This window comes from Cetorhinus maximus, chromosome 19 (genome assembly GCF_964194155.1).
Source record: "Cetorhinus maximus chromosome 19, sCetMax3.hap1.1, whole genome shotgun sequence".
Classification (NCBI taxonomy): Eukaryota; Metazoa; Chordata; class Chondrichthyes; order Lamniformes; family Cetorhinidae; genus Cetorhinus; species Cetorhinus maximus.
This window is the reverse complement of record NC_135897.1, coordinates 71,891,949-71,916,648: the sequence shown is the minus strand read 5'-3', so window position 1 is coordinate 71,916,648 and position 24,700 is coordinate 71,891,949. Positions and strand designations below refer to the sequence as shown.

At 43.4% G+C, this 24,700-nt stretch overlaps 1 protein-coding gene across 2 annotated transcripts in view; it reads right to left on the bottom strand.

The window, feature by feature from the left end:
- The window catches only part of LOC144693912 (uncharacterized), a 333,595-nt gene extending 318,649 nt beyond the window's left edge, over positions 1–14,946 (bottom strand). For both annotated transcript variants that reach the window (XM_078564124.1, XM_078564125.1), the window contains exons 1-2: positions 14,447–14,946; positions 505–639 (exon numbers count right to left, since the gene is read on the bottom strand). In XM_078564124.1, coding sequence (XP_078420250.1) covers positions 505–639; positions 14,447–14,526 — 215 coding nt within the window. In that variant the 5' untranslated portion in view covers positions 14,527–14,946. The remainder of the gene's footprint in view (positions 1–504; positions 640–14,446) is intronic.
- Positions 14,947–24,700: the final 9,754 nt, after the last annotated feature.

The window sequence follows — 24,700 nt, the reverse complement described above, 5'->3', positions numbered from 1 at the left end:
TGTGAAGAGACAAAAATATGGACACAAGGTGCTTACGCCCAGGAAGGGAATATTGGGAGATCCTTCCCTCAAAGGCAACTCCTATGCATAGCTTTGGGTCGCTAAAAATGGAGATGGCAGGGGTCTAGCAGCAGTTCTAAAGCCAAATTTCTTGCCTTGTGAAGGTATATGGTTTCTGATGAAGGGAGAATAATGTTAAAATAATAAATGTTTTACTTTTTAAAAAAACACATGTGCCAAATACAGAAATGCAGCAATGAAAAGTGCTTTGACTTGCCTACGTGCACTGTCAGAAGTGAACAGCTTCCCTGATGCCTCAGATGGTGGAGGTCAATGAACCACAAAGACCAGAAATATCTCAGGTTAACTCCCTGGCCTGTACTGAGTTATCTGAGATCTGAGTTTCAGCCAGGAAACAATCAAGAATACCACCACTTTGGTGAATTTTGTATAGGGCCTTGGAGGTATCCAAGGTCCTTATCAATTTAACAACATTTCACTCACCTCCTTTCATACCCAACACACCACCGCTGTGCAGTACATCCCTGTTTCCACACTTTAACCATCCGTGTGAAAGCCTGCACACAAGGTTGTCTGTGTCCCACCATGGCCAGCTCCTGCTCCATGCATACATGTGGCCTGCAAGAAATGTGTCCAGGTTAATAGAAGCAGTTCACAACATCACCTGGATGCCTTGATGAGTTTAACAGATTTTATTTTTGGTTATTTCTAAACCTCTCTTCCAGTATCCATTAATTTAAATGCAAAAAATCTGAACAGCTCCTTTAAATTATAACCTGTAACCCATACATTGGTCTTACTTATATTCTTTTATTAAAGATAACAGCCCAAAGGAAAGTAATTCTCTATACAAAAGGTATCAGGAAGAATATGCCCATAAAAAAGTATATATTTTATATCTTTTGCCTGGGTTGTAATTTTAAGATTTTTGTACCTGTTCCTTACCATCTTTTGATAGCTAACTTGTGCCTGAGATAAATTTAGTTGTCCATTTTCTAGGCATTTACTATTTTCAACTCTTCCAGGAAGTTTTTATTATATGTAATCTATGAAAGGTCCCTCATCCTGTTTTGCAAGCCAAGGAGTACTTGTTTCTCAGGGGAGGATGAGGCAAGTACAGTCCATCAAGCAACGATTTGACATTACTGATGAAGGCAGTGGATGAAGTTACACCATCTAGTGGGGATGTTATGCCTGACAATCTTTGTTTACCCTTCTATTTGCAATCTTATTGCCTTTAACTCAGCTTTCAGTCTGGCAAGCTACTATAAACAAAGACTTCACTGCAACCAATCTTGTATACAAGTAATTTCAGGTAGCCCTAGTAATTCCCTGAGAAATGAGTGTTTGATAGAAAGTTATACTTTGACATCCCACAGATAACTAAAGTAAATTCCTTTAGCATACAAGAAATCCCATTTATGAAGAGTGGTACAAGATTGTGGATAGTTCTACAATTCCCTCCAAACTGATAAATGACTACTTATATATGATGAAGTATAAAGTTTCATCCCCACAGACATTAGTAAAATTTGCATTGATATAGCACTGCTCTGAGGATCTTAAATGCTTTATCTGCAATTAAGTACTTTTGATGCACACTTGTAATTTATATTAAATTGTAATTTAGAAATCGCAGCAGTCAGTTTGGACAAAGCAAGAGCCCACAAATTGCAATGAGATAAATGAGCAGTAAATCTATTTAAATGATTCTGGTTGAGGGATAAATGATGTCCAGGACACTGGGAAATTCCCCTGCACTTTTTCAGATAATGCCTTTCAAGTTCATCTAAGAGTGCAGATGGGGCCTGGGCTTAGTGTTTCATCCAAAAAACAGCACCTCCAGCATTGAAACACTCACTAAGTACTACTCTCAAGCATCAGCCTAGATAATGTGCTCAGGTTTTGAGTGGGGCGTGAACGTACAGCATTCTGACTGAGAGGTGAGAATGTTCCACTGAGACAAGTTGTCACATGTATCTGTAAATTATATACAAAGTGTTGTATATTATTTACAACATAAGATGGGAACAGGACATTCGGCCAATAGATCCACACCAGTGTTTTGATCCACCCTCCTCCTACATCTAGCCCTGGCACCAGATCCTCTATTAAATCCTCCCTCATATATTTATCTAGCTTCTCCTTAAATACATCTGTGCTATTTACTTCAATTATTTCCTGTGGTAGCGAGTTCTACATTCTTACCGCTCTATAGATAAAGAAGCTTTTCCTGAATTCCCTGTTGGGTTTATCAGTGGCTATCTTATATTTATGGCGCCTAGTTCTGGTCTCCACCGCAAATGAAAAGATCTTTTTTACATCCACTCCGTCAAATCCTTTCACAATCTAGTAGTGTGCATACATTTAATTCCACTTTAAATTAGTAATGATGTAGGATTACATTTAAAAGGCCAGAGTAAAGAAGGCTGCAGAAAAACAGATCATTTGTAATACGCTACACAGTTGTGGCAGGTTATTTTGTGGGACCACAAAGCACCAATAGATCAGTCAGCCCCAGAGATGGAAAATTGGGAACACTGGATTAACGTTTCCATGACCAGAAAAATAATATTTAGGGGTCTGAACAAAAGTTATAATGTTTTCTGTCCTTTGAAAAATTCTGATTCTTATGCAGCAGAATTGGAACACAGTTTCAGTTCTGATAACTACATGCTTAATTCTCCCGTGGTGAAGTAATTCAACTCACTTTCTATAAATAAATTCCCACCATCTATCAATACATTTGTTAAGATCAATTCCCCACAGTCCCAAGTTACCTGAGTCATGTTACTGGATCCAATTGCAAATGCACCTGATGGACATGACATGTACGTTTGGATTAAAGGCGGACAGATCTTTAATGCTACTTGAAGTGCATAGGGAGAAAGAAAGCAACCCTTGAAGACTTCTGTTGAATCAGAATTAAAATTCAATTTTATACAAATATAGATATTGCAAGCAGATAAATTTTAAATGGTTTTGTGCGGTAATGGAATTTGTTGGAATAATGCACGTTATTTAAGACATACATCACTCCCAAGGTTTTCCCACTTAAAACTCATTCAGTGACAATTCACTACTTTTGCCAAAACAACTCAGACTATCTAGACTCAGCAAATGGAAAGCTTTTACTTTGAAAACCTGTTTTTCTTTTGCAGTTAAATTGATGAAAGATTTATCAGCACCAACATGTAGACATTTTACTGTGGGGAACAGAACATTTTTTGGACTCTCAATTTTTAATACAAACAGCAGTTGTGTAACCCAGGCTTGCAAAATAAAGCTCACCGCAACATCCACCCTGTTCTCCCATACTCCACTCACTATTTCTTTTCCCACTTGACACACTATTTTGCCAGGCCTCTGCCAATACAGCTTTGTAACCATCTGCACGGAAATGTGTGAGGGCAACTTGGGAAAGGTGGCCTTCTGATGCTCATTTCCATGTGATTAAATCTGCTTATTTGCAGTTGTTGTTTTATTCTGCCCACTGCTAACTGTCATAGAGTCATAGAGTTCTACAGCACAGAAAAAGGCCCTTCAGCCCATTGAGTCTACGCCAGCCAAATAAGTACCTAAACATTCTAATCTCATTTTCCAGCACTAGGCCCATAGCCTTGTATGCCATGGCATCGCAAATGCACATCTAAATACTTCTTAAATGTTATGAGGGTTTCTGCCTCTGCCACCCTTTCAGGCAGTGAGTTCCAGATTCCCACCACCCTCTGGGTGTAAAAATTCTTCCTCACATCTCCTCTAAACCTCTTGCCTGTTACCTTAAATCTATGCCATCTGGGATGGTTATTGATCCCTCCACCAGGGGGAAAAGTTCCTTCCTGTCTACCCTATTTATGCCCCTCATAATTTTATATAACTCAATCATGTCCCCCTTCAATCTTCCCTGCTCCAGGGAAAATAACCCCAGTCTATCCAATCTCTCCTCATAACTAAAACTATCCAGCCCAGGCAACATCCTGGTAAATCTCCTCTGTACTCTCTCTAGTGCAATCACATCTGTCCAACCCTGTTAGAATTTTTCATGTTTTCGATGAGACCTCCTCTCTCTTCTAAACTCCAGTGAATACAGGCCTAGTCGGCCCAATCTCTCCTCATACGGCAATCCTGCCATCCCAGGAATCAGTCTGGTGAACCTTCGCTGCACTCCCTCTATAGCAAGTATATCCTTTCTTAGGTAAGGAGACCAAAACTCCACACAATACTCCAGGTGTGGTCTCACCAAGGCCTGTCAGCTAAGCTCATAAATTTATTCTGCAGACAATCGCAAGACCAGAACAGTGACCAACTATTTCATGATGCTAAGCATTATGCATGGTCCTTCAACAGTGGTAGAGATGTATGCAAACTGCACCTCATCTCACAGGTCCTAGTATTTCAGTGGACCTCATAAATGCAGGAGGCGAGTCCGGCAGGTTGCTCCTATTTCATTCATGTAACAGGACAGATCCTTCCATCCCATGATTTTACCATCAAAAGACAATGAGTTCTTTATGCCTTCAGTTATAAAGTCCAGAATTAATGCAATATTAATCTCATTCAATTTTCCCGGTAGGAAATGCTGCAAACATTCCCAGATGGCAGTTCAGATACTGTGCATATTCACATCACAGTTACTGAGAGACAAGATTGCAAAGAATACGCTGTTGCCATTTTTTATCTAGTTATTTTGTGTTCCACAAGGGCAGCCATGGGAGTACTGCCCTCCATAGTTCACATTCCTTCCCAAGTTTGGAACATATTTGCTAATTAGTCATTACATCTCACATCCTCTCTGCTCCAGGTGGCCAAACCATCACTGAGGAAATCGCAAGCACAAATCCGTGTCCTTTCACTCTTTAACTCAGTTTATTTTCCTCCATCAATACTATACACATACAGGCCCACAATAAATATTTCTGCAGCTGCTTATAAAAACCATACAAACTGTGTCATATGGTGAATTGATCAACATAACAGGGCAAAAATCCTTGCACTGTTATGTTCTGTGGTATGGGGTGTTACAGTGATCCACAGCACCCTGACAACATTACACAGAATTACATAGAATTTATGGCACAGAAACAGACCACGTAACCCAACCAGTCTATACCAGTGTCTATGCTTCGCAGAAGCCTCCTTCCACCCTACTTCATTGATCAGCATATTCCTTCCCACTCAAGTACTTATTTAGCTTCTCCTGAAGCGCATCAACTACTCCATGTGGTAATATTTCAGGTCGGCGACCTCTCATCAGGACAGTTCTACTGAAAGGTCATCAACCTGAACGCACTAACTCTGTTTCTTTCTCCACAGATGCCGACTGACCTGCTGAGTATTTATTTCCAGCTTGTGCTGTTTTTATTTCAGGTTTCCAGCATCTGCAGCATTTTGCTTTTGTACTCTATATGGTAGCAACCAGTCTCTGGGTAAAGATTCTCCTGAATTCCTTATTATATTTAGTAGAGATTGTCTTATGGTTACGCTCCCTAGTTTTAGAAGCCCCTAAGCGGTGGTGTTGTGACATTGTGACTGGACTAGGTAATCCAGGGGCCCAGGGTAATGCTCTGGGGACCTGGGTTTGAATCCCACCACGGCAGATGGTGAAATAAGAATTCAATAAAAAAAACTCTGGAATTAAAAGTCTAATGATCACCATGAAACTATTGTCGATTGTTGTAAAAACCCATCAGGTTCACTAATGTCCTTTAGGGAAGGAAATCTGCCGTCCTTATCTAGTCTGGCCTACATGTGACTCCAGACTCACAGCAATATGGCTGACTCTTCCTTGTCCTCTGAAATGGCCTAGCAAGCCCCTCAGTTCTCAAGGGCAATTAAGGATGGGCAATAAATGCTGGTCTTGCCCCCAAATGCCCCCATCCCATGAACGAATAAAAAGAAAAGTGGCAGTACCATTATCTGTAGCACTGATGATTCCAGTTGCTGCATGAATAAGAGCAAAACTTCATGGCACAAGAACTTTTTATTTCCCACGTGGAAGATTATTCACTTGCGACTAGCCACTGCAAATTTTTTAAAATAACCGATGTCTGTGCTATTATAAAATCAAAATACAGCGGATGCTGGAAATCTAAAATATAAACAGAAAATGCTGGAAATATCAGCAAGTCTGGAAGCATCTGTGAAGAAAGAAACAGAGTTAATGTTTCAGATCACTGACTTCTTGACAGAACTTGAATAATTTAGAGATATAACTGATTATAAGCAAGTTTGGAGGCACGGAAAAGGAGGAGAAAAAAGGGACGATCTGTGATAAGGTGGAAGGCAGGAGAGGTTACATGGCAAATCGCACGTGTGCGAACGAGCGCATAAATCTCCCTGAGGCATGGAGCTGCCTCAGGGCGATTAAGCTCGATCTGAAACTTCAAAATAAAAAAAATCATTTACACATGTCCCCTCATGTGACAGCGTGTGGCATGTTTATCAAATGTTTGAAAAATATTTATTCATTTAATAAACCCTTCATGAAACCTCATCCCGCCAACCTTAAGGTTGGATGGGCAGCCCCCTCAATTGGGTTAATTGGTTTGTAAATGGACTTAACAGGCCTTTGACAGTTTGGCGGGCGCACAGACGACTCCAGTGAGCGCCCGCCGAACTGCTGGAAATACTCAGCATGTCAGGCATCATCTATACAGAAACAAAGGCCGGGATTTCCTGGCTATGCTGCGGGGAAAGGTGTGGCAAGCCTTTCAAATCTCCGTTGACTTCGTTGAGACTGGAAGATCCCGCCAGCAGGAGGGGTCAGGAAGATCAGAATGACGCACGGTGATGTCGGGATGCACGCTTGACGTCACCGCACATCATTTTACGCGTCAGCGTGCGGGACCCTCCCCCGCACGCCGAACAGAAAATGCTAGCCGTGGTGATGGGGCAAGTAAGGGAACAAAAGATGGGTCTAGAGGAGGTTTAAATGGGAATAGCAGAATCATCACCAGTAGTTGCTGTCCAAAACAAAATGGAAGCAGAGATAATGATCTGAAATGACTCAACTCAATGTTGAGTCCGGAAGACTGTAAAGTGCCTAATGAAAAGATGAGGTGCTGTTCCTCGAACATATTAAGCTTCATTGGAGCAGTATATGGGACAGAGGTGAGAATGAGAGTGGAATGGAGAATTCAAAAGGAGGGGAGACTGAAAGCTTGGGCCTGTGATTCCAGGTTGAGGTGTTCCACCAAGCAGGCACCCAATCTGCTTTTGGCCTCCACAGAGTAGAGGAAACCACATTGTGAGCAGCGAATACAGAGGAAAAAACTGAGAAATTGTACAAGTAAATCACTAACACAAAGCCAGACACTGAGGGTAATGGACATCTGAACTAAAAACAAAAACTGCTGGAAATACTCAGCACGTCAGGCATCATCTATACAGAAACAAAGGCCGGGATTTCCTGGCGGGGAAAGGTGTGGCAAGCCTTTCAAATCTCCGTTGACTTCGTCGAGACCGGAAGGTCCCACCTACAGGAGGGGCCAGAAAATCCCGCCCGGAGTTAATGTTTCAGATCAATGACCTTTCATCAGGTCAGATCGCTGTTTCACCTGGAAGGAGAGTTTCAGGCCTTCGATGGTGCAAAGGGAGGGCAGGAAATTTCTGCCCCACTTTTCTTTCAGGAATGAAATTAGAACAATTTTGCACGCACGAGGCTGGATTTTATGTTCCCCATCAGCAGGTTTGGAGGCAGGGATGGGCGTGGAGGGTGTAAAATCCAGCTGGTTGCCTTCCCACTGCCTATCCGGCCATCCCCAATATGTCTGAAGGTTTACAGGGACAGGGGAAGCGCCGGCGGCCCACCCACCCTTGGGCCTATTGAGGTCCTTAAGTTAATTAATGGCCGCTTAAGGGCCTCAGCCCACCTCTACTAGTATTTTCCCTGCAGCTGGGGAAGGCCCATGCCGCGCGTGAAGCCCAGCAGCATTAGCTGGGTAAGCTGGTGCCGGGCAAGGGAGAGCCCCCCCGTGTGGGTCCCTTGGGTCATCGCCTCCTTTAACCCTCCCCCGGGCCTCTTGAACACACCCCCCCCCCCCCACCCCTCTTAGCCCCCTCGCCAAGACTCCAAACCCCAGGCTTACCCGAGCTCTTCGGCATCGGGGACTGCCTGTAGTCCCAGCAGTGGCCACCTCTCCCAGCTGGCGCTGCTGGGACTACAGAGCTGCCAGCCATCTAATTGGCCAGCAACTCTCTAAGGCCGACTTCTTCCTGAGATAGGGGTGGATGTGTCACCTTAAAGTAATTAACACTGCTGCCGGTGTTAAATTGCTATGGGGCAGCTGTTAGGATCATGGACAGGCTCCCCCCACTCCCCCCCACAACAACCCCCCAACTTATTAGCCGGTCGGAAGGGTGAGGACAATGGTGCTCCGAAGAATCCAACCCCAAGGGTGGTAGAAGTTTGAAACACTCTTTTGAAAAAAATCAATTAATACTAGATCAACTGTAAATTTTAAATCTGGGAGTGATAGATTTTTTTCAACTCAAGCACTAAGGGATGTGCAGCAAAGGCTGATATATGAAGTTACGCTGCCATGATCTCACTGAATAGGGAACAGGCACAGGGGTGCGAAATGGCTTACTCCTGTTCCTATGTTCCTATGGCTTTGGCAACTCTGTTAATAGCATGTATTTTGAAGAGGACACTTAAGTAGGGTAAACAGGGCGAGAACCAATAGACTGCAGCAATCAATACTCGATTTTTGAAGGGGCCATAACCTCCCTGGGGCAGAGAAGTGGCAGAGAAGGGAGACTTCTGCCTGCCCCTTTGGAAACCAGGCCCATCTTCCTGGATTAGGGTTACATAAGCACGCATGCAGGGCCGGCTCCTGGTGGAATGTCCACCACTATTAGTGAGCCCACTGTTACAATTAAAGAAGCAAAGGACTCACATTTATACGGCACCTTTCACAACCTCAGGACGTCCCAAAGCACTTCACAGTCAAGTACATACATTTGAAATGTGCTTATTGTTGTAATGCAGGGAACATGGCAGCCAATTTGTGTACAACAGGCTCTCAAAAACAGCAATCAAAGTTATGATCAGATAATTTGTTTTCCGGTGTTCATTGAGGGATAAGTATTGCCCAGGATATCAGGAGAACATCCTGGAAATAGCACCTCAAGATTTCCTAGTGTGTACCTAAGTTTAGTGCCTCATCTGAAAAACAGAACCTGGAATCTGGAGCAAGGGTTGAAAGGACTCAAAAGTTCAGGAAGCAGGTAGGTTTTCAGACATATAATTGTCAATTAAGAGGTTCAAGGGAGCAGGTTACTGCACCCAGCAAATACCTGCATGTAGAAGTTTCAAAAATGTGTATGATGGGCAGCAAAGACCTGGGCCTGAAATTTTTTGGATGGCAGGGTTTCCCTTCCCACCATCCAAAGAGTCGGCGGGGAACACATCCCCACTGACTTCGAGTGCCCCGCAGTTATTTCATGCTCGAATGAGCATTAAGTGGCTGCAGGAGGAACCTCCGCCCCTGAATCAGCAGGAAGTCTGGCCTTAGAGAGCTGCCATCCAAGCGCTGCAGTGGACTGAAGAGAACACAGGTTTAAAGTGCAAAAGAAGCAAGTGTGATGTGAGAAAATGCTTCTTCACACAACGAGTGGTTCGGGTCTGGAATGCATTGCCTGGATGTGCGGTGGAGGCAGGTTCAATCAAGGCATTCAAGAGGGCATTAGATGATCGTTTGAATAGAAACAATGTGCGAGGGTACAGGGAAAAGGCAGGGCAACGGCACTAGGTCATAATGCTCATTTGGAGAGCCGGTGCAGACATGAGGGGCCAAATGGCCTCCTTCTGTGCCATTAATATTCTGTGATTCTGTGAAGATGCCTGAGCCTAAGTCCCGGGACTGGAGGGCAAGGTAAATTTAATGGGTCTCAGGGAGGGGAGGGGAAGCCTGGGTGGAGTGCAAAGGGGGTGACTGGGGTGTCGACAGAAAAGCCGGGGAGATGGTGGGGAGGGAGGTCCAGCAGCCACCAGACCTCAAGTGGAGTCAGGGGGCTGGAAGTCATGGGGGTGCTTCTGATGGAGGCGCCCCACCTTCCAGCCTGAGATCTAAGCCTGCTCATTTTCAGGCTTCCTCCTTGTCAGGTAAATTCTCCCACCAGCCTAAAAGTCACAGAATCACGGAATTGTCAAGATGCAGAAGGAGGCCATTCAGCCCATCGTGTCTGCACCGGCTCTCTGTGCATTTTAATTTAGCACCAATTTCCTGCCTTTTCCCCGTAACCCTGTACATTGTTTCTATTTAAATAATCATCCAATGCCCTCTTGAATGCCTCAATCGAACCTGCCTCCACCACACTTCAGGCAGTGCATTCCAAACCTTAACTACTCGCTGTGTGAAAAAGTTATTTCTCACCTTGCATGTGCTCCTTTTGCAAAGCACTTTAAAACTGTGCTCTCTGGTTCTCGATCCATTTACGAGCGGGAACAGTTTCTCCCTATCCACTTTCTCCAGGCCCTTCATGATTTTGAAAACTTCTATCAAGTCTCCCTTTAGCCTTCTCCTCTCCAAGGAAAACGGTCCCAACTTCTCCAATTGTTCCTCATAATTGAAGAATGAAAAATTGAGGCTGGGCAGGAAATGGCCCTTAAGCGGCCAATAATTGGCCACTTAGGAACCTCAATTGGGGCAAAGGCAGGCATCCCGTCCGAGGCCTAGCCTGCCCCAATGTAAAATTGTTGTAAGGTCAGGAGGGCGGGAACCCAGAGGGAATTCCATTCCTTCAATTGCATGTTCCCCCTATCGGCAGGGGAGCATGAAACTCAGGCCATGGCTTCACTGAAGGTCCAAGGACTTGCTGCCTGCAAGTTCCACCCTTCCAAGCGAAAATAAGATAGAATGAAATCCCAAGGTTGGTATTTATATGAGCAGTGAAAGAGATAGAAACAGTGAAACAAGACAGAATGCAATAAAGCATGAACCTAAACTTTCTTGGAGCAATTTTAAAAGAAAATCATTTATAAATCTCTATAAAATAGCCAATCCCCTACAAATACATACAGGAAGTACAGTAAAAAAAAACTTAACACAGATGGACCAAAGCAAACCAGCAAGCTGGTCTCAGTGGGGACAGCTCAGAGTGGGTCTTTACATTTTGTAATGCATCCTAAACGTTTATGGCCAGCTGCAGTTCTGTTTATACATAGTACTCTGAAGCATTCCCCAAACTCTGGAATTCAGTCATGAATCCTCTCTACCTCGTTTTTCTCCTTTCAGATACTCCTTAAAACCTATCTCTTTGACCAAGACTTTGATCCTCTGTCCTAACTTCATATGTGGCTCCATGTCAAATTTTGCTCGATAAAGCTACCATGAAGATGGTTTACTCCAGTAAAGGAGCTATATAAATGCAAGTTGTTGTTGATGCTATAACATAGGAAGTTCTTTAAAGACTGCATCATTGTTCAAGTTTTCAAGAAGGGTAAGAATAAAATCTTAAATTTAAACATACATTGAAGCAGAATATTTTAGTAACACTCAGTACTGCTGCAGACATATTTGTTATAGGAGGAAAAGTGCAAATAGGTTGAATAATTTCTTAAGTTTATTATTTGATATAAAAAAACATCTTAAATAGATGGACAATAAAAAACTATTTAAAATTACATAGAGAAATTATCTGATTGATTTATGCAAGTGTGATATGTGAGTAAAACAAATGTATTAATTTTTCAAACTCAAATGAATATGGAAAATATTAGTCATTTATCTTGCACCAAGTAACAATGCAAGCATTGTTTCATTTTCTCTTATCTTTCTAAACCCTTTCACACGAGATGTCTAAACGATTAACAGGTTTAAAAATTGCCCAGAAGCCTCAAGGGAACAGGAGCTGCACTTCATACGGTTTCAAACTGAAGCCCGTGAGATGGGCATTGAGGGTCTGCCAGTTGCTTCTTTAGAGTCCAATCAATCCCGTCAGTGGATTCACACTATTAGCACTTTGCACAAACATTAAAGATTTGAGGGCTCAATGGTGAGAGCACTGCTTCCAATTTACCAGGATTTGGAACGTCAGCACAAAGTGGACAAGTTTACAGATGGTAAAATAGGAGGGGCAGTGGAATCAAATGAGACAGCTCAGAAACTACTGGTTGGCTTAACCTCTCACCCAAAAGGTGTACCTCCAGCAGTGCAGCACTCCATCAGTGCTGAGTCTTAAAATTGCCTGCATTGTAATGGACTATTTTCAGATCTGTCAGATAGAAAGCAATTGGGCTTGTTTGAAGAATTCATGAGAATCGGTTCCACCTAGGGGATAGTTAGAATATGGAACTTGCTACCACAAGATACTGTTGAGGTGAACAGCATAGATTAATTTTGAGGAAGAATGGAATTGAAAGGCATACTGGTGGGATGAGGTGAAGTGGGTAGGAGGAGCCTCATGTGCTGCACAAACACCAGGACAGGCCAGTTGGGTTGAATGGCCTGTTTCTGTGCTGTAAATTTTGTGTAATTCTATGTAATGGATAAGATATATAAGTGAATAGAACAATGGCAGATGACATTAAGTGCAGACAAACATAAAATGCTACTCATAAGTTGAAAAGAAATTGATATACACAGTATCATAGACTGCATGGATGGTGCTGAATTAGCTATGCTTGAAGCTAAAAGAGATCTTAGGGACTTAATGGATATAACATTAATGTGTCCCAACAATGCAGAGCAGCAATCCAATGGGGTGTTGATCTACACACCCTGAGGAAGAGAGGTAATCTTGGGTGGGTGGGAGGGGAAAAGGTGATTTGTTACAGATGGATAAGATTGAACAGGGCATAGAGAAAGTTAACTTGAAGTATTACTTTAAATTAAACTACAGGAGTACACTGAATTACATAAGTACACTGGTTCAAACCGGAGATGTGTAATGTTGGGGCTGCATATCGGGAAATTCTTCACACAGTGATCAACGAATGTGAAATAAACTTTCAGATGGCATAGTGGAAAGCAAACACTTAGGATCTTCAATGGGTCGAATAGCCTTAGTCATCCATAACTGTGATCTAGTGTTCAATGTTGTCCCAAAATCCGTGTTTATAATACTAATAGCACATTAATAATAGCTATCCTAACGCTTCAACAGACCACATTATTATAGCCTGCAACTCCTAATTCAAGGTTCTTCAATTATAATTATCTGATCATCTTTCAGTACTTTTCTGTTATTTACATTGCATAGATCACCTATAGTGTAAAAAAAACCTTAGCATTATTATGAAAAATGATGGCGATCCCATTTTCCAGCTGGAAATAACCCATCCAGAAGAAAGGATTTCTCCCAGAGCGGACACACTGCTGCTACTGACTCTCTTTCAAACCGCTCCAAACATGTAGCGCAGTCCCCACCCGTGGCTCACACTGACCTCTGGAGACAGATTCACACTAGTTCATTTGTTGTTGTTGTTCTACAAAATAATGCGCTAGAGTCCCTGAATTTTAACATACAAAGTGCAAGTTCTAGACAGGGGAGGAGGGTGGTCGAAAATGGTCATATCTGGCAATCGAGCATTTATAAACTAATAAGTGAATCCTGACACTTATCCCTTTAATTCTGGGGAAATAAGAAGGGCCGGAGCTGCACATCGTGGCATCATCATCCATCATACAGCAATGCCTTCTTTCGCTTAAAATGAGATGAATTGCAAGGCTATTGAGATAAACCAGAGCAGCCAAATAAACCTGCATACAGAAGTTTCCAATCGTTTGCCCACTTACTAACCACCATCCTACGATAAAATCCCAGTCACGGTGCCAGTTATTGGCAAATCCGACCCTAGACAGTTAGTCCTAGTCTATACCGTGCAACACTGGAGGAAACGTTTGTCTGCTTTGTCCTGTTTCACACAACAAGAGTTCTCCGGTGCGTTGTTCTCAATTGTCTCTCTGTTTCCGTGCACGGATTTTGCCTGCGGTTAGGAACGCTTAAAATGCAGGAAAAGAAAAGGCAGAGGGGCCAGATGGAGAGAGAGAGAGGTGGGGGGAGCCCTCGGTCTCTCTTAAACAGACTTGGCTTAGGGATTAGTTAAGAGATAATTCCCTAAACCAGAGGGATGAAATGTTTCAGCTGAAACTCCGCCGTGCTAGTACAGAACACATTCAAGAAACATCCCTGATCAGAAGTGGGCAGCTGACAGTTTAGCCTTTGCCCGCTTTGACCCTCTCACTCGTGGAGGGGTCACTTCTCAACATTACCGAACTTGCAATTAAGGCATTACAAATATATTAATGCCTCAAAATGCGTTTCTGTCATCAGGGTTTCCAAACAGCGAATGTGATTGACACGAACAGGGTCTACTGTGCTGCAAATTGCAACGTGAGGATGACGGTCAGGAACGGAAAGATAGTCCGTCATAAATCACACACATGTCATAAATCACACACATGTCATAAATCACACTTACATGTCAGCTTGAAGTTCCATCGAAGCTGCCTGTCTAATTACAAAGTAGTGAAGGCAGATCAGCACAACTTTGAAATCCATGCCTGCTCCGTGCCTGCCTCCCTCAGTAAAGGTGAGAAATGAGTGGTATGGGGGCTGCCGGTCTCGGCTCTGCTCGGCTCGGTGTGGTCCCTGCTCCCGGACCCTTCAGTCTGAGAGAAAACTGCTCTCAATTAGTTCATCCCGTTAGCCGCAACGTGCTGCAGCCCGTAAACCAATGGCTGTATTTAATTGTGATGTTCCCCGAATAACGGGCAGAACTTGTTCTTAGGATTTGTTTCCTTTTTTGCAATCCCTCTCACGACTTTAACTTTCTTTCCCCTCCTCCCAAGACGTTCTCTGCCTCTTTAGGGGTAATTTCCCCCTTCTCTCTCTCTCTCTCTCTCTCGCCAATGCTCTCCTGTCTCAGTTGCTTCCTTGGCATGAGTGTCGAGTCACTGGCTTGCAGGACCTGCTCTGGACGATCACTAACTCACTCACCGGCTCTTTCAAACCACAAGCACCAAAACCACACTTCCGCAAAGTAGCCCCCCTTCTCCTCACATGTGACCCTATGGAGTCATGGTTACTGCACACACACACGGCGGGATCTTTCCGGCTGTGCTCGATCTGTGTTGCTCATTAGTTTGCAACATCTAATCTATATGCAGTCATCCTCGTATTGCTTGCCTTCATATACATGAAACTCTTTCGAGTTATCAACAGTCACAGATTGCAACTCTTTCGAGTACAATCACAGTTCTTGGTTTCTGGGAGTGGGACATGAACCCACAACCCTCTGATTCAAAGGCGAGGGTGCTATGAACTGAGCCACAGCTGACACCTGAGGCACACCTCCGTGCCAGTGTTAATCACATCGCACTGTCCGTCAGGACTTGCAATTTAAATTGGTGGCTGCAATGCTTGTTGTATTTCCCATATGTGCGTCTTGTTCGACTTTACGCAGGAGCACTCATGAATCGGTCACAAATTCTCCGCTCCTTCCTGCCCAGAGGCGAGTAGAGCAATGGTTAGAAGAATCTTCCAGTCGGGCAACGAAGGGTCATGTGGACTCGAAACGTCAACTCTTTTCTTCTCCACCGATGCTGCCAGACCTGCTGAGTTCTTCCAGGTAATTCTGTTTTTGTAACGGCTTCCCAATATCAGCTGTGCCAGAGGAGGCTTTGCCTTCCCCCACAGCAAGAAAGATCCCAGCGTTCGTTCCACACTCCTCTCATGTGTGCCCCTCCCTTTTGGTTCAAGAGTTTCATTGGCAGAGGGTTGGGAGCGGATAGGCTGAGTACCCCCTCCGTGAGGAATAGTGAGCGCTATGAGAAAGCAAAACGGTAGAATAAATGGGGCGCTTTCTATTTGATATTTAGGACTCCAAGCTGAAAAAATGTCACCTGTGATTTTGGGGGGAGAAATCCTGCCTGTTCTTTGGTTAAATTGAAGTTGGGGAGCCAATTGGGGTTACAGCCTCCCAAGCTCAAGTTCACCAATTGTTAGATTGGAAGCCAGCCACTTCTAGGTTTGCAGTGTGCCCATGTGAAAGGAGCATTCGGTGCCCTGCATATGCAAATTGCAGTCCTAATGCCAGTTGCAGGATGCCAATCCAATTGACCAGTGAACAGACAAAGCTTGTACCAGTCCTTGAAGAGCCAGGAAGAGCAGGCTGGCACCCTACTCCCTCCAATTTGCTTCCCCCAACCTCAGACACATCGGCGGGCTTCTTCACCATCTAAACCAACCATAGCTTCCAAGGCCCCGACTGAATCATTATCCGCAGCTCACAACTTCAATTAAAATGAAGCTCGAGGGTGAATTTTATTCAGGCCTCAGGCCGACAGCTTCGGGTGTTTGTTGAAATTGCCCAGTTTGCACCAGAATCTGGCACCAGTTGAATTTTCCCCTGCTCTGTCCGCTTTACATTTTTAAAATTTGTGTTTGATAATATAATCAGATCTTGCATGTAGAAGACACAACACAATGAACAAAGAGAGACCTCAAGAGAATTATTTAAACCAAAATAACAGTCGCAAATAAAGCTCTCAGTAGCAAAGAATTCCAAAGTAAAACCAGCCATACTTTTCAGTTAAACCTTTCATATTTTACTTTCAAACGGAAATTACATAATTGTAATCTTTGCAGGGTAGAAAAGATTAAAAAGTGCACTAAAATTTTAATTTAATATTAATTCATACAAGATGATCATATAATTGTTGGTTATGTAAGTAGCAGTTATGTAATGACTAGTTAGCTATATAAGTCATTGTTCCTTTTTGTTTATTCCAAAAATCTCTTGGATTCTTTGATAAACTACAAATTTCCTGTACTTGTTACCATCATTTTCTCATCTCGTGTGATGCCAGTCTTCCCGAGATCCTGTTGCACATCATATGATGGGGTGGGAAGAAACTCAAGTAGAACATAAATACCATCATGGATTTATTGGGCTGAATGACCTGTTTCTGTGTTGCAAATTCTATATAATCTTATGTGCTGTTCGCAGTTTTCCAGTTTTTCCCTTCCTGTTCTCCTTCCAGTTCTTGCTGTTCCAACAATTCACATTTATATATTTCCTTTGACATAGTAAAACTTCCCAAAGCACTTGCATAGCATCTCTCATGCCATAATCTCCCATGCTATAACCTCCATGTTCTCCCTGCACTACTAGATTTCCACACGGTACACTGTACCCGTTGAAGTTTCCAAGATGATTAGTCATTATCACTCGTTTCAAAGCTATTCTTAAAATGTGTAATTTGATGCAGCAGCTCCCTGCAGGAGTTCATTTTATTCACCAAACAGTGGAGCGAACACACTCAGGTGATATCAGGTAATCGGACCTTCAATGTGTTTCTTAGTATTGGCATCAACATGATCATACAATTTCTTTCCAGATTCTACTAAGCATTTAAGGTGTTTTAGAAAGCATTCTCAGAAATTGGAAAAAAAATAAAGTGTCCATCAATTGAAACCTGAGCAAAAGAGTAACAAGATCATAATGAACATGTGCTTAAGATCATAAGAGGGAAGGTGAGCAGATAGTTTTGTACTTCACACAGGTGGTGGCAAATATATGGATTTTATTTGGCAAAATAAATGATTGAGAGGTAGAAGAGATATCATTTTTCAAACTTGGGGAGCTGCCAGAAGAACTGCAATGATCTTTTTCTGGTTTTATACATTCGCATGTTTCAAAGTTTGGAAAGAGAAAATGTGCTGATTTATGTTGCTTTTGTGCTTCAGCTCCACTGGTGGTTCCACAGAGGAGCACTGTAAAAGTGATTATGTGAAAGTAATCATTTTGTTTAAACTCTTAGAACTGATCTAAGCATACATACTTACTGCTGAGACTCTTTTAAAAGTGCATTTCTCCACCATTTTTCACTATGATTGAAAGGCAGCCTTGTATACCCCACGGAAACAGCTGTTAAAAAATACACTTTAGCTCAATATAGCTGGAATTTTGAAATTCAAAGGATTGACACTGTAATATTTTATAGGCACCACCAATGGGATGGCAGGTTAACCAATAAAATCAGAGCACAAATCAGCTTCAAAAACCACCTTTTCAAAAAATGTAATTCTCATTCACTTTGAGGTCTGAGTTCTAAATATACATGAATGTAAAATATCCTGAAAATAGTACCATAGAGTACCTACCCCCTTTTCCTCAATGTGACTGACTCCAGGAGCATAATGGCCTACTTTATGCCCTATCAATTCACACATCTATATATACAAGTGAAGATGAATTCAGGAAGCACACTGCTTTGTCCTGGTGTTTGCTGATTCTCAATTTTAATTTATAGTAATCTGTAAGGTGATCAGCAGTGATCCAGATACACAAACCAAGCATGTTCTGGTCTCAGTTCTCCTTTAAAAATATTTCCCACAGGGTCATTTAAGGAAATCAATTTTTTTAGCTTTAACCTGAATAATGAAAAGGAATTCATTTTGGCATTGTACAGCATTAAGATTCACAAACAGAGGTTTATGGTAATCACAGAGATAAAAACAAAAAGCTAAAAGCTACTGCGGATGCTGGAAATCCAAAACAAAAACAGAATTACCTGGAAAAACTCAGCAGGTCTGGCAGCATCGACGGAGAAGAAATCAGTTAACGTTTCGAGCCTTCATGGCCCTTCGGCAGAACTGAAGCATAATTAGGAGAGAGGAGAAATATAAACTGGTTTAAGGTTGGGGGTGGGGGGGGGGCGGGGAAGAGGGAAGTTGAGGGTGTGGTGATTGTGGCGATAAGCAAGCCGTGATAAGAGCAGATAATCAAAAGGTGACATCTTTTGATTATCTGCTCCTATCACGGCTTGCCTATCTCCACAATCACCACACCCTCAACTTCTCTCTCCCCCCCCCGCCCCCCACCCCACCTTAAACCAGTTTATATTTCTCCTTTCTCCTAACTATGCTTCAGTTCTGCCGAAGGGCCATGAAGGCTCGAAATGTTAACTGATTTCTTCTCCGCCGATGCTGCCAGACCTGCTGAGTTTTTCCAGGTAATTCTGTTTTTGTTTATGGTAATCAAGCCATTCTACAGGGGTGCCTTGTAAAATTCCACTCAAGATACCATAATGTTAAAGGCACTAAAGTATTCCTCTCTGCTGTTTGGCCAGCATTTAAAAGAATGTCTAATGCATGGTCCAAAAGGGCTGATGTTGGATTGTAGGATAGAGAGCTGAACAAATTAAATGCTTACTGGTAACCCAGACTGGTAGAATACGAATCTCACCTGAGTTTCTAAGTGAGAACTAACATTCAGAAAGAACATGGCTTGTGTACATGGATCACTCATCTTCTTTTCACAAATTCCTGTAAATCCATCAGACTTTAAAACAGCACGGTGAGAGGTGAGACTTCATTTTAATACAGCGTAGAGAGAGGTGAGACTTCACTTTAAAACACAGCGGAGAGAGGCGAGGCTTCATTTTAATACAGCTTGGTGAGAGGTGAGACTTCATTTTAATATAGCGTGGAGAGAGGTGAGACTTCATTTTAAAACAGCGTGGAGAGAGGTGAGACTTCATTTTAATACAGCGTGGAGAGAGGCGAGGCTTCATTTTAACACAGCGTGGTGAGAGGTGAGACTTCAGTTTAAAACAGCGTGGAGAGAGGCAAAACTTCATTTTAATACAGCATGGAGAGAGGAGAGACTTCATTTTAATACAGCGTGGAGAGAGGTGAGGCTTCAGTTTAAAACAGCGTGGAGAGAGGCAAGGCTTCATTTTAATACAGCATGGAGAGAGGCAAGGCTTCATTTTAATACAGCATGGAGAGAGGCAAGGCTTCATTTTGATACAGCGTGGAGAGAGGCAAAACTTAATTTTAATACAGCGTGGAGAGAGGCGAGGCTTCATTTTAATACAGCATGGAGAGAGGCAAGGCTTCATTTTAATACAGCATGGAGAGAGGCAAGGCTTCATTTTAATACAGCATGGAGAGAGGCAAGACTTCATTTTAATACAGCGTGGAGAGAGGCGAGGCTTCATTTTAATACAGCATGGAGAGGGGCAAGACTTCATTTTAATACAGCATGGAGAGAGGTGAGAATTCAGCCCAAATCTTCCAATCAGGTTCGGAACCCCTATTTTTGACTCTGATCAGACAAAAAACTACCCAACCACCCCTCTAATTTTTCTGGCCAATCTTCCAATGGAGGATCCTACAGAACTCAGTCAGGGCAGGAAACCTCGGAGACATCAGCAAAGGGAATCCATGCAGAAGCCATATCCCCTTTTTCCAGAACTAGCTGCCATATTCTGGGAAATGTTCACTAACACACTGAAAAGCTTTGGGACATTTAAACACTTTTTCAGTGTGTTAATGAATAAGTGTTGCAGGATGGGTGAGGTAAGTGGATAGGGGGTAGGGTTGTGAGGTAAGTGAGTAGGTTGGATGAGATAAATGGGTAAAGCGGTAGGTTGCAGCTGGGTAGGGTGGTAGCTATGTAGGGTGGCAGCAGGGTAGGGTACTAGATAGGTAGAGCAGTGAGGTCAGATCAGGGAGACGGGGTGGGAGACAGGGGATTGGGGAGAGTCGAGTGGTAGGGTCTCGGGTTGGGAGAAGTCATGGGTAGTGCAGGAGTCAAGTGGTGGCGACTAGTCAGGTTGGGTCGGGGGGACTCAGGGGCAAGGGTAGTCAGGGCTTCAAGGGAGGAGTCAGGGGTGGTCAGTGTGAGTGATGGTATGGGTTCAGTTCTATAATTAACCAGGAGTTAGACTAGGATTTTTCTGTCTAAAGTTTCCTGGGTAAGTTGGAATCATCCAAAGTCTCCGAATCTAACTCAGAGTTGGAGACTTTTTCGGAGGGTCCTGGGCAGCAGGGGAATTGCCCATTGGCAGTTCAAACTTCCCAGGCAAATCCAATGGAATCAGTGCTTTGGTACTTCCGAGGGTCTCTGCAGAGCTTCTTGGGAAATATGTCCAGTCACCAACGATCTGGTGCCCAGAAGATCTGGGTCATTATTTTAAAAGCAATGCGGAGAGAGGTGAGATTCATTCCAGTTCTTGCTATTCCAACAATTCGCATTGATAAAGTTCCTTTGACGTGGGCCATTCAGTATGTGGACCGAATGCGTTATGAAAAATGACATCACAGGGAAACAGGTAAGTGATTGGTTCATCTTTCAAAACCCGGGTAATTTATTAATAATTATAAGATTTTATTAGTAGTAGTAAGGTTTACCAGCAGTAGTGAAGCTTATTAGGAGCGGTAGACCTTATTCGTTAAAATAAGTTAAAAATAAATTAATACATAATCAAGATGGCAGGACCGGTGATGTGTTGCGGCTACAGCATGTAGGTCCTGATGGCACCTTTGTCGTTCACAGAAACCACATCTGAGGTAATTATTTGCAGCTCAAGGAGCTTCAGCTCGAAGTTAATGAGCTGGGGGCGAGCTACAGACACTGTAATACAGGGAGGGGAATGTTACAGGGACACTTTGTTCCAGAAGGCAGTCACATCCCTTAGGGTAGGGTCATCTGATTAGGTCAGCGACCAGGGACAGGAGGGGTTGACTGCGAGTGAGGCAGGACTGGAGATTGAGAGGGAATAAGTGGAGGAGCCTCAGCCTTTGCAATTGTCCAACAGGCTCGAGGCTCTTGCAGCTTGTAAGGATGAGAGCGGGGTAACAAGGTGGGTGAAAGAACTGACCATGGCACCGGGCTACAGGAAGTCATTCAAGTGGGGGGAGTAAATAAGAACGTGGTGGTAGGAGGGGACAGTATAGTCAGGGGGATAGACACAGTTCTCTGCATCTGATAGCGAGAGTCCAGAAGATTCTGTTGCCTGCCCAATGCCAGGATTCAGGACATCCACTCGGGGCTGGAGAGGAATTGCAGTAGGAGGGGAAGGATCCAGTTGTTGTGGTCCACATGAGTGCAACAATACAAATGGGATTCAGAAAGAGTTTCTGCGTAGCGATTTTGAGCCACTGGGGGCTAAATTCAAAAGCAGTACCACAAAGGTAATAATCTCTGGACTATTACCTAAACCATGATCAAATTGACATAGGATAAATAAGATGAGAGAGATGAATGTGTGGCTGAAAGACTGATGTGAGAGAAATGGGTTTGGATTCATTGGGCACTGGCACCACTACTGGGGAAAGTAGGAACTGTACTGTCAGGATGGCTTTCACCTGAACCATGCCAGGACCAGTGTTCTGGTGAGCCGTATAACGAGGGCAGTAGAGAGGGTTTTAAACTAAAGAGTGGGGTGAAGGGATCATGTGAAAAGAGATGAGGTAATTCAAAGGGAAACAACGAGGTTATAGAACAGGGCAGCAATTTGGGTAATGATAACCAGAGTACGGCAGGAGGGGACAGAGTGCACAAGGTTAAGAATGCACTGGGAGATAAGGCCAGAGATTGCAAAAATGGTAAAAAGACAGAGTTAAAGACTCTCTATCTGAATGCATTTTTTTTTTAGCACAGATAGAAATAAATATACATGACCTAATAGTTATTACACATGCATGGTTGGACCAAGGCTGGCACCTGAATATTGAAGGGTATTTGACATCTCAAAAAGGTAGGAAGCTAGGAAAAGATGGTTGGGTAGCTCTGTTAATTGAAGATGTCATTAGCATAATAGTAAGAGATAACCTTAGCTTGAAAGAATAAGATGTAAAATCAGCTTGGATAGAGATAAGAAATAGGAAAGGTAAGAGGTCAATTTTGGGAGTAGTTTGTAGGCCACCTAATAGTATTTACACTGTAGGACAGAGTTAGAGGAAGAAATAAATGGGCGTGTAAGAAAGGTACCCCAATAATCATGGGTGACTCTAATCTACATGTAGATTAGGTGAATCAGATTGGTAAAGGTAACCTGGAAAATGAGTTCATAGTGTGTATTTGGGACAATTCCTTAGAGCAGTATGTTCTATAGCCAACCAGGGAGCAAACTATTCTAGACTGGTAATGAGCAATGAGACAGGATTAATTAATAACCTCATGGTAAAGGAGCCTCGAGGTGATGGTGATCATAACATCATAAATCATAGGATTTCACTTTCAGTGTGAAGGGAAGAAGTGTGTGTCTAAGACCAGTGTTTTAAACCTGAATAAAGGTAATATAAGGATACGAAGGCAGAGCTAGCTAAAGTGAACTAGGAAACTAAGTTAAAAGGTAGGACAATAGAAATACAGCGGCAGACTTTTAAGGAGAAATTTAATAATTCTCAGCAAAGATTTATCCCAGTGAGAAAGAAAGACTCTTTGAGAAGGATGCTAAATAAGGAAGATAAGGATAATACCAAATTGAAAGAAACACTGCACAAATCTGTAAAGTTTAGTGGTAGGTCAGAAGATTGGTCAGATTTTAAGAACCAGCAAAGAATGACTAAAACAAAATAAAGAGGGAGAAATTACAGTCTGAGAGAGAGCTGGCTAGAAACATAAAAATAGATAGTAAGAGTTTCTGCAAGTATTTAAACAGGAAAAGAGTAACTAAAGCCATGTTGGTCCTCTAGAGTGAGTCTGGAATGGAAAACAAGGAAATAGTAGAGGCATTGAATGGGTATTTTGTGTTTGTCTTCACTTAGATCAAGACTTAGAAAACTTCACAAAGTTACTTGAAAATCAAGAGGTAAAAGGGAGGGAGGCACTTAAAACACTCACCATCGCCAGGGAAAAGCTGCTGGGAAAATATATTAAACTTAAAGGCTGGCAAGTCCCCGGGACCAGATGGCTTGCAAACTATGGTCTTAAAAGAAGAAAGAAGTGGCTGCAGAATTGTAGAGACATTAGTTACAATCTTCCAAAATTCCTTAGGCCAGGATTTTGCCCTCGTCGGGCGGGCTCAGCAGCGGCGAGCAGGAGCTGTTGGGAAGCCGACCGCCACCTGTGATCGGGCCGCGATCGCAATTTTGAAGCTGGCAGGCCAATTAAGGCTCGCCCAGCGTGAAATGCGTGCTGCAGCACTCAGCGCTGCCTGTGTGGGGTGGGAGGAGGGTGAGCGGGGAACTTGGCGCATGCGCACAGGTGGGCGCAGGAAAAGCTCTCTGAGGCAGCTGTCACATGAACAGGGACATGTTATTAATGATATGTTAGGCCAGAATTTTTCCCTCGGCGATTTGGGGGCGGGGCCCGCTTGGCGAGGGGAAAATGACGCGGGATGACGTCGGGAGGAACCCCCGGCGTCATCCTGGTCCATTTAAATATTCAGGAAGGTGGGCGGACAGCGAAATTAGCTGTCCGCCCGCCGACCTGTCAATGGCCAATTGAGGCCATTGAGAGGCTAATTAACCTTGTTAAAGACCCTGCCCGTCCAAGCTTAAGGCTGGCGGGCAGGCCAGGCGCTCCAGCGGGCTCCAGGTTATTCATGAAACTTCATCCACTGGCAGGATGAAGTTTCAAGTCCGTTTTTTAAAAATTTAATAAACTTAATGTGTTTCCTATTAACATGTCCCATCTCGTGTGACATTGTCACATGAGGGGGACATGTTAATAATTTTAATATTTCTCTATTTTTTGACTTTTGTTACCTGTCAGTAATCTCCCTGAGACAGCACTTAGTCTCAGGGAGCAGTGCACTCGCTCTTTGACAGATGGGGATTCCCTCCCCACCGGAACAGGAAGTGCATAGCGCTTCCTGTCGGGCAGGCCGCTGGGTGGGCCTTAATTGGCCCGCCCACTCAAAATGGCGGCGGGCCCCGTTTCCGCGGCGAGGGACGGCTGCCACCGAGCCGGTGGGGCCCGATCGCCCATCAAGGG